Below are 10,326 nucleotides of genomic sequence, written 5' to 3'. Positions count from 1 at the left end.
TCCTAAGTTTCACAGCTATGTGACAAGATGCACAGCCCAGGGCAGCACCCAAAAGGAGAAGGCTTCTCTAGTTAGCCCCTCTCCTGTTGAAATGGTTTTGGCCTGCCTGTTTGAGTTTAGATCTACAGTTTGGCCAAAAGAAAGAGAAATGGAGGAAGTCACTCCATAGGTGTGTATATGGGAGAGGAGTCTGTACAAGTAAGATCTGGGCCTTTTCCCTTTGCACCCCTCCCCCATACCACTGAGCTTAAATTCATAGACCAGTCACAGGCCAAACAAGCACAGAGGCTGCTTTTGTCTTGGCCAGCTTTCCATGCCTCCTGCTTTGTTTTTCTGTCTCTCGAGCCCCATTTGAAATCAGCTCATTTGTAAAGCTGTTAAATTGCTATGTTTTTAATTGAGACAATGATACTGTATATGGGCACCCATAAATAAACCTGAGAAGAGCCAAAATGACCTGTCTCTGTCTCTCTCTGTCTCTGTCTTTGTCTCTGTCTCTCCCTCTCCCTTCCTCTCTCTCCCTCTCTCCCCCCTCTCATTTTCCACATTCCTCCCTCCTTCCCTCTCTTTCTCTCTTCTCCCTCTATTCCTCCCTCACCATCCCTCTCCTCTCCCTTCTTTCTCTCCATCTTTCCAATCCTCTCTTCCTCCCCTTCTCTTCACCCTTTTCACTCCTCCTTTCCTCCCTTGCCTCTCCTCTTGTCCATCTAAAAATCTGTGAAGAATTTATACAGGTCTGTAAGACCAAGAGTTATTCTCCAATAGACATAAAAGATATGAATAAAGAGTTTTCAAAAGAAGAAATACAAACTATTTCTACTTCATCTTAGCTGATCTCTCTCTCTCTCTCTCTCTCTCTCTCTCTCTCTCTCACCCCCTACCTCGCTCTCTGTTCTGTCCTTGTCTCTCTCCAGCACAAACACACAGAGTGAGAAAGCCACTCTACAGCTGAGAAACAGCATAGCTGTGTGTTTAGTAAGTGTCTAGTTAAAGAGGTTGCTTATTTCTCAGAATTCTTACAAAAATATGATCCATGGTTACTAGGAGTTTGTTTTAATCAACAAAAGGGTCTCTTTTTCTCTATAGAATGTTTGGTCTCAATAGCCAAATCCTCAGGTGGAAAACAACATCTATAGGATGGTTATTTTGCTCCAGGTTGCTGTTACATGCGACATCTCTATTGATCAGACTCCTACTATCTTAGACCTTTGGAGCAGGAAGGGACCTTATGGTGAAAGCAGAACTGAGACACACAAGCCTTTGATTTGGGGGTGGATTGATGTAGTTGCTCAGAAGTTTTAGTTTCATGCTTCCCATTATCTGTGATTCTCTGGAACCACTCCCCCTACACTCTTCAAAGGGTCCACCCTTGCTGCCTGGAAGGTGACCCAGATCTTCCTTAGTACCTGAGGCTTTTGGGGGATCCTTTGGTGAGCTAATCTCTGTTTCTCAAAACTATTCCCACTGGTTCCACCCTGGTGCATTCTCAGAAGCCATAGAAGCACTGGACTGGTGTCTTCTTTTAAGTCCAAGGAGCCCTTTTAGTCCAAGTGGGTAGTTAGGAAGGAGATAGAGCAGAGTGACTCCTACCTGGACACAAATACCTGATCACATTAGTGGATTGAAAAAGAAAAAAAATATGAAAATTTTCCCAAAAGGAGAAAGGTTAGGCAAATCCCTCTCCCCTTCCTCTTCCTTCCCCTAACCCCCACCCTCTAAACAGAGTTTGAAAAGTCAGTTTTGAATCTATTTCTTTTATTGACTCTACACACAGAAGCGCTTTAGGAAAGGTCACTGATTTGATGGTTCGATGGAGAGGGAGGGAGGGTTGGTTGTACTCTACGGTCCTTCCGGGAACTACCCCCGAGGAAGGGCTTGTGCTGAGCTGGGCCACTGGGGTGGTAGTTGAAATTTGTCTCAAGGCCAGAGAAAAATAGCCACTCTCCAAAACAAACAAACACAACAATATAAACCCCTTCCCCACCACCAATAATTCTTAATATATCCAATTCTTTTAAGAAAGAAAGGAAAGCAAGACTCGGAAGCGCTTTCGGGGGCTGAGGACTGGCAGGACTGAGCTAGACCTGGGTAGTATCTGCGGCTGAACCTTCCTCCTTCTTCCTCCCCTGCATCCTCTCCACCCCCCCCCCCCCCAGCCCCTGCTAAGACTACAGGTTTACAATGAACAGAACCACATACTTTTCTTTCTAGAAATCACGCTAGCCTAGGAATACACATTTCTCTAATACGGTTCTCGGTAGGGAACGTCATATCCATTTAGAGGGATGGGGGGAGAAGGGCGGGGCGGGACTTCGAGATCCACAAAAGGACAGAGATTTCTTTTCTTCGTCCTTGATCCATTTCTATATACAAATATTTTGTGCCAAACAAATTTAAAGCACTCACGGTTGAAGATTAGTCCAAGCCACAAGTACAAAGACATACACCTTTAACTTCTACAATTCGCCTTCGGATTCACAGGCTTAGTATAGGAGACCCAAGTCTGTTTCACATCTAATTGATTCCCAGGTTAGGGGACGCGAGCGAGGAGTGGGTGTTCTGGGGGTTCTTTCTAAACTCGTTCTTTCCTCGGTTCCCAACAACCCTTGCTCAGGGGATCTTTGAGTTGTCTCCTGAGTTGGGGCTGGTGAGTACAGCAGGTCTGTCCAGGTCTGTCCAGCTCGGAGACCTCCTGAAACCCAAAGACAATTACAACGAAATACACAGTAGGAGCTAACTCACACCTTCCTGGAGAGTGGGACGTGATCGGATACAGTTCCAGTTTTAAGGAAAAGAAGAAGGGAAAGAGAAGGGGGGCAAGGATGAAAAGGTGAGACAGGAACACAGGGGAATGAATGAAATGAAATGAAATGAATGAAAAACCCTTATTTCCCGTCAGGCTGGGAAGCGGGGTGTTAGCACCAGATCCAATACTGTCATGATTTCCCTTTTAAAAAATAATACGAATCTTGAAATCAAAAGGAGTGGTGAGTTGTAACAAGCCCCCTTCCCTTTCTTTGTGTTGCAAATGGTTGAAGTGGAAATGGAAGGAGAACAGGGAACTTAAATTTTGTCTCCTTTAAAGCAATGAAAGGAAGGAAAAGGATTTTTTTCTTTTTGTTTTAAAATTTCGAAACGGGTAGGGCCCCGGTCTTTAAGGAGTAAGGTCACCTGCTCCAAAAGGAGAGCAGCTAGAAATGAGACGGAGAAAGATGGTTCAATCAGAAAGGCTTCCAGGTGTGGGGGCTTAGCCTCCCCGGACTGGGCGAAGGGGACATGTGAGCGGAAAAGAAGGACGAACTCTATTCCCCGCTATTCGACTGCATGCCGAGAATTTTAGGTCAGCACCCCCAGGCCACCTTATTTATACTATTAAGGTGAAATGCTTTAGATCGTGTTTTCTCCCTCCCACCACCCCGTTTTCTTTTGGTTCCCAATGTCCGAGGTTGGGGGCCAGGCAGGAATTGAGGAGGTGGAAAGGATGGGGAGGAGGGGAGTGGAAGGTCAACGTTCTGTCTGCCTATAGTTTCCATTAATTTCCTGGGCGATATCCACCGCCTCAGCTCCCAGTGGCAACCGGTCGCTATACTCCGAGCTTGCCTCAAACTCCTCCTGGTTGGCCTTGGACTGGGACTCCGGAAGGGAGCCGGTCACTAGGCTCTCGTCCCTCTCCAGTCCTCCACCCACCTCTTCCTCCTCCTGATCATCCTCGTCCTCCTCCCCTACCCTTGTCCTAGCCCTGCTCCCAGGTCCAGTCCCCTCTCCCACCCCAGGACCAGAGTCTGTGGGGCTGTAATTCTTCTCAGATTCCAAGTAGGAGGCGCGGGGGTCGAAGTCAGCGGCGATGTGCTTCTCCATCTGGTCAGGGTTCTGCGCCTTCATGATGAGCCTGTAGGTCTTGCCCTGGTACTTGGAAAGAAGATGGCAACACGTGGCCCCCAGCAGAGGCACGGTGGCCAGCGCCAGAAGGAAGACGCTGACCACCACTATGATGACTAGGGAGGGCACTTCTTTCTTGGTGGTGAACACGACTTGCACCTGGCAGGCCTCGCCCACGTAAGTGAGGCACACCGAGTAGTTGGTGCCCGGGCTCAGGCCTTGGAACCAGTAGGAATTGACGCCCTCCTCGATCCGGGACCACTGCACTACCGCGTGGCCGCCCTCGGCGCACAGGTACAGCATCCGCAGGTGCCGCTTCTCCGGCCTGACCGCGAACGGGGTCAGCTGTACCTTGGCCTCTCGCTCTGACACATCCAGCGCAATCACGCCCAAGTCGAAGGCATGGGGCTTAAGGTCCGCGCTCTGGTTAAAGGCGTGGTTGGACACGTACATTGTAGGGTCCCCTTGGCCGCAGCGCCGCTCAAATGGCGGTGGCCGAAAGGGGTCTTCTTCCGCCTCCGCCTCCACCTCCACATCCTCCGGGACCTCTGGGGTCCGTGCAGCGGACGCCCTGCCCTGCCCTCCCCACGGACTCCGGCCTTTGGTCCTCTCCTCGCCCTTAGAGGTCAGGACACTATTAACATATCCCTTGCCAGACGCTTTGCGATCTCCTGAGCCTTTGCCGCCCAGGCCCGGGAGCTCCCCTCTGGGGGAGGCTGGGGGGTATTTCTGCGGCCCGGCCACCGCCACGCTCACCGAGGTCTCGTTGCTGCCCAGCTCGTTGTCTGCCCGGCACGTGTAGGTGCCCTCTTCCTTTTTGCTCAGGTGCGGGATGAGCAAGGTGCCATTGGAGAAGGCTAGGAAGCGCTGTGGGGAGAGCGGGGGCGTCTCCTCCTCGGCCTCGCTGGCGTTGGGTCGCTCGATGAGCAGCGCACCGCCGGCTGTCTCGATCCGCCACTGGATCTGGGGCTGGGGGTGGCCGGTAGCGATGCAGTGCAGCGCCAGAGCCAGGCCATCTTGGAGTTCGGCTCCATCCACGTTGGGCTGGTAACTAAGGCGCACTGTGGGTGGCGCGCACTGCAGCACTGGGAGGCTACCCAGGGGGGTGCCCTTGAAGGCTGGGGGCGAGGCGCACGTGATGGACTCCCGCTCGGGGATGGAGATGAGAGTGTTCTCCGCCCAAGCCTTGAGCCACAGAAGGCGGCAGGTGCAGTCGAAAGGGTTGTTATAGATCTGCAGGTGGGACAGCGAGGTGAGCGCGTCGAAGGTACCCTCGGCTATGAAGCTGAAGTGGTTGTTGTTGATGCGCAGAGAGCGCAGGTCGCGCAGGTTGCGGAAGGCGTCGGCTGGCAGCGCCGCCATGCGGTTATTGTTCATCTTGAGCAGCTGCAGGGCGCTCAAGTTGCGCAGGTCAGCCCAGGGAAAGTCAACGATCTGGTTGTGGCTGATGTCCAGGTTCTTGAGCTGGACCAGAACCGCTAGGGCACCTGGCTCAATGGCGCTGATCTCGTTATGGGACAGCCACAGAGACGTGACCTGCGTGACCTCGGCGAAGGCTCCCTGACGCAAGGAGGTGATCTTGTTGGCAGACAAACTAAGCGTGGTCACGTTGGCAGGAAGCCCTGACGGCACCTCCTGCAGGTCTTTGTACGCGCAGTCGGCGAACTGGTGCGCGTACTTGTCCACGCAGGCGCAGGGTTCGGTGCAGCCCTGGGCGGCCCCCAGCAGCGCCCACACCAGCCACAGACTCAGCACAGACGCCGCCATCGTGTCTCCTGCAAAGAAGGGAGGAAAGGGGAAGTCACTGGATTAGAGAATGTATAGTTGAAAGGGACCGCAAAGGTTAGATAGTCCAACGCTATCATTTGTCAGGTGAGAAAACTGAGGCCCGGGGGGGAGGAGGGGCGGTGACTTTGCACAGGTAGGAGAGCCAGGTCTTTGATTTCAAATTCAGTCCTTTCCACTACATCTAGCAAAGGGCAAAGCACTGTGCCAGCCCTGCTCCAGTTGGAAGCAAATTTCCTAGCCTATCCTCATCTTGATCACTTCCCCTTGTGTGTCTCACCCCAACTGTCAAGGCTGGCCTAGAGCTGTTGCTGGTATATGTCCCATTCGCGAGGGCCGGGATTCCGAGAGACGCTCGAAGGAGAGCTGAAAATGGCCGGGAATCCAATAAGGTTTCTGCGCAACTCATTCTGTTCCCCTCCCTCTTTCCTGCCCTTCGTCCCAGCTCTCGCCTCGTGCCACCCACAGTCTCCTGCTGGATTGAGCCCGAGTTTCCATGTTAGAGTCTAAGTTAAGTCCCACGGCGCCTCTCCGCTGAGCTGGTGCTAAGGGAGAGTGTGCTACCTGGCGCCGAAAGCTGTCCCCAAGGGTTAGCCTGGCGCTATCTGAGCATCTCTCTTTCCCAGCTAATGGTAAGGAGTATGGGAGGGGACTGAGGGGGCAGCTAGAGGAAGAATTTCTCTGCTGGAATTTATGAGACTCAGAGAAGCTCCATAAAGGGGCGGAGGGCGGCTGTCCTTTAAATACACAAATACAGTGTCGTTGTCCGTGACTTCCAGACTTGTTCGCTTTGTGGCATGCAAACATACATATAAACACACTACGACACACGTTCAATCACATGTACATCACATATAAACACTACGACGTATGTTCAGTCACATGTACAATCATATGTACATGTACATGCACATGCACACAGATGCAAATGCACACAAACGCAGGTATAGATATGGCACATGCATGCACACGCCCTTCTACATACGAATGTTAGTATAAACACAATATTCGCAGCCACTACATTTTTTTGTCCTCTTAACGCAACCTACCAGGAAACAAAAACTTAGGGCAGAAAGAAAGCCCTCCCCCTCATTCCCATCCCCCGTGAAAACCCAGTGGGTGGGGACGCTCAGCCAATGTCCTGGAATACACCCCCTTAGTTCTCCCTTGGTGCTTAAAGACCCCCTGTTGCAGCCTTCTGGCATCGCAGGCGCCCGGCTTGGGAGAACCAGTGTCCATCTGTCAAGTCGGCTGGTTCTTTCCCTTAAGGGTCTCCGGGACTGTAGGGCTTGGGGAAAAGAGGAACAAGGTACTTATTTCTCAGACCCGAAAACCTGCGTCTCCCCCCCTCCCAATTTTTTTTTCAATGGCGTGATGTCTTTACTCACCCACCAGAGCTGGAGAAGGATGTGCGAAGCCTCACCCCACTTAACAGCGTCTGTGTCCAGCTCTATACGGTTCCAGGGCTAGCTTATTTGAAGCGGTTCCAGGACATTTGCTGGTCCGCGTTGGAAAATCCGTTACCCCTTTCCCCCTATTCAAATGTCTCCTATTTCCTTCCTGCCTACACCAGAGCATACCTCCCTTGTCCTGCCCCGGTGGTGTCTCTCTGTCCCTCTCCGTACACCCCAGGGGCCCTTCAGTCCCCTATGCCCCGGATCCGGGTCCCCGCTTCTAGGGAGACGCCCGGGTCAAGTCCACACAAAGATGCCCCCTCAAACTCCCGCCGTGTGCGCTGTCCAGGGTCCTTCCCACGTCCCAGAACTGCACCTGGCTCAGAGTTGTACAGTGGACCTGCTCACCTGTGCCGCTTCAGGTCCCCAAGCTCTCACTGCTGTTGGGGAGCGATGAGGCGCAGCTTCCCCGGGGACTCGGAACCCCAACTAGATTCTGAGTTGCGAAGTACGGACGCCGACGGAGAGGATCTCCCTGCATCTGTTGCTGCTGTGACGGTGGCCACCTCGTCTCTCGGTCTGTGAGAACACCAGGTCCAAGGTTTTGGGATGGAAAGGAAAAAAGAAAGGTATGAGTTGAGAGAGTCTCTGGGTTCCTACAGCAGCCTGCCCCCCAACTCCAATCAGTCACTTTTGCCCCCCTCCCCCCAAATCCCACCTTTTGGCTGGCTGCAGGCTGCAGTCAGAGCGCGCTCCCGAGGCCAGCGGGGGCGCGCCTAGCCTCTCCCACCTCCTGCATATTCTGCGTGTGTTAAAGCTGTAGGGACCCTCACCAAAGCCAATGCAATATTTATCACATCAGTATGTTTTCGTGCTCACTGCCATCTTACAGAGCCCAGCCGCCAGCTCCCCCCACCCCCAACACAGTCACATTCTGTGAATACATTGGATCTGCTCACTGATTGAATGCAATCGGCTTTTAATCGCTTTAGCACGTGAGGTGAACCATCTTTGAGGAATTTGGGGTAAGGAGGGGCTCAGGAAGGGGTAGGGTGTTTGTATCTTTAAACTCTTTATTAAAACAAAACCAAAAAAAACGAACACACCAAAAATCTTTGAATGGACTCTGGATCAGAAAAAATAATGGATCGACATCTACATTTCAGTTCCCCACCCCCAGTTCAAGTGAAGTCTTTTATTTCCCCCTTCTCTGCTCCCTCCTCCTCCCTTCCATTCGCCCTTTCTCCCTCTCCCCCTCCCTTCAGCCCCCACTCCATTCTCTTCGAAGCCACATTCAACATGATGCATAATTGATTGGGTTAGGAGAGAGTTCATCTTCCATCCCTTCTATTTTTGTCTAGAACCTGGCAATTTTGCCCTTCCAACCTCCTCCTCTCCTCTCCTCCCCCCATAAACACAGAGGCACACCCGAAAGCCTCTCAAGATGGGGACAGCCTGATGGAGGAAGACCATGAAGAAGTGAGTTTTCTCTCTGAGGCCCTCATTCTCCCTTCTTTCTACTCGTTCTCTCCCAAGCCAGACTCCTGTGAACACATCTTTTGTTTTCAAAGCCCAATTTAAACCAGGAGGCGATGTCTTGTAAGCACCCTCTGGGAGCTGTAGAGGGAATGCTGTATGGTGGGGACAAGGAGGGTGGTGGGCATAGAACTCAGAGATCTAGACCAAGATAGAGGCTGAGAGGAAGGCTAATCCAACACTCACTGAGAAAAAGAACCTTGGACACACACCCAGTGTCCACCCCAGGCCCAAGGCCCGTTGCCATCAGGTAGCGTACTAGTAGCTTGCTCTTTGTGGGTGTAGATTCTAGTTCGGTGAGCCTGCTTCTCTTACATGCTCCCTCCACTCCCTCTGGCTGTGTATCCAAGGTATGTAAATGTGGATATAGGGGAATGCCTAGTTATAACGCAGCTGCCTCTTAATTGAATGGCCTCGACTAGCGGGTCTCCTCCTCTTGTCTCGCCTTTGCATTTTCTCTGAATAGACACTGAAGGCTGGCTCTTGCTTCCCCAGACACAGGCAAGGATACATATTGACACAGTCACTTACACACGCCTACACAGTACAATCACAAGAGTACACTCCTTCAGGTCCACACAATCCCACATAAACACACCCACATTCACTCCCGAAGTCTCAGTTGTTCATCGTAACTACACTACCTCCGAACCACACAAACCATCACACACACACACACACACACACACACACACACACACACACACACTTATCTTGCAGGTACATCCATTTTCTCCCTTGATTATACATACACACAATCATACATGCATACCCACTCATATAATAACAATAACTCACGTTCATAGGGCACCTGGCAAAGTGCTGTGAGATTGTTGTAGGTATCGAAGTGAAGTCAGAAGAGCACAGCATCTGAATTGGCTTTGAAGTAGGATCTGCCTTAGAATCCTAGTTTTTTAATTTACTATGCTATGACCTTGAGCAAGTGATCCACTTCTCTGGGCTTCAGTCTCCTTATCTGCAAAGTGGGGAAGGGGGTTCGACTAGATCGACTTTAAAGCCCCTTCCATTTCTAGAACTATGATCCTATGAGGTAGGCAGCACAAATTAGCCCCATTTTATTGTTGAGGTAAATTAAATGTCTAGCCAAAAGTCAGACAACAAATCTTAGAGAAGACTTTTGACTCAGGTCCAGAGCTCTTTTCACCTTATCAAACTACCTCTAAACATGTGACTATAAAAACTTCTCTCCTCTGCTAGGTAAGTAAGCCTGACAAGAAGAGACAACCCACAGTTCTAGGTTACAATTACAGGGCGAAAGAAATGACTCCAGGGAGGTTTTTACAGACGGACGGGATGGAAACAGGTGTCAGTCAGTAGCCCCGCTGCAGTGTGGTCACTACGAACCCCAATTTGTCAGCCCACTCAGCAGGACGATTACTTCGATGCTGAACCGGTGGGCTCAGAAGTCAGCTAGCTTTCTGAGGGATCCAGCTTCCAGATTACTGGAGTGTGCAGCCGGCGCTTTCTATGAACCCCAAATGGGTAGGGATAGGGAAGAAGTCAGCACTGCTGCTCAGGCGATGAATGAGCTCTGGGGCATACGGGTATTATACCCTCAGGAGCTAAGTGAAAAGGTACCGACGCAGCTGGGTTGGTCCGGGTGCGGAAGTTGATTACTGAGAAACAAAAACTTAAAAATGAGGGAAGTAATTGTATGTCTGCAGAGGGGGTGGGGGAGGTGGGTTAGAAGGAGAAAGGTGTAGGAGCCCAG

At 51.3% G+C, this 10,326-nt stretch overlaps 1 protein-coding gene across 1 annotated transcript; it reads right to left on the bottom strand.

Annotated features, from left to right (window-relative positions):
• Positions 1-1,734: 1,734 nt before the first annotated feature.
• Positions 1,735-7,786, bottom strand: ISLR2 (immunoglobulin superfamily containing leucine rich repeat 2). The gene is made up of 2 exons (XM_036734142.1): positions 7,467-7,786; positions 1,735-5,654 (listed from the first exon to the last, which is right to left on the bottom strand). Exon 2 carries the CDS (start codon positions 5,644-5,646, stop codon positions 3,505-3,507), a length of 2,142 nt encoding a protein of 713 aa, XP_036590037.1. The 5' UTR covers positions 5,647-5,654; positions 7,467-7,786; the 3' UTR covers positions 1,735-3,504.
• Positions 7,787-10,326: the final 2,540 nt, after the last annotated feature.

Source organism: Trichosurus vulpecula, chromosome 8 (genome assembly GCF_011100635.1).
Source record: "Trichosurus vulpecula isolate mTriVul1 chromosome 8, mTriVul1.pri, whole genome shotgun sequence".
In the NCBI taxonomy this organism is placed as follows: Eukaryota; Metazoa; Chordata; class Mammalia; order Diprotodontia; family Phalangeridae; genus Trichosurus; species Trichosurus vulpecula.
The sequence above is the reverse complement of the archived record's forward strand: the minus strand, read 5'-3'. Positions and strand labels throughout refer to the sequence as shown.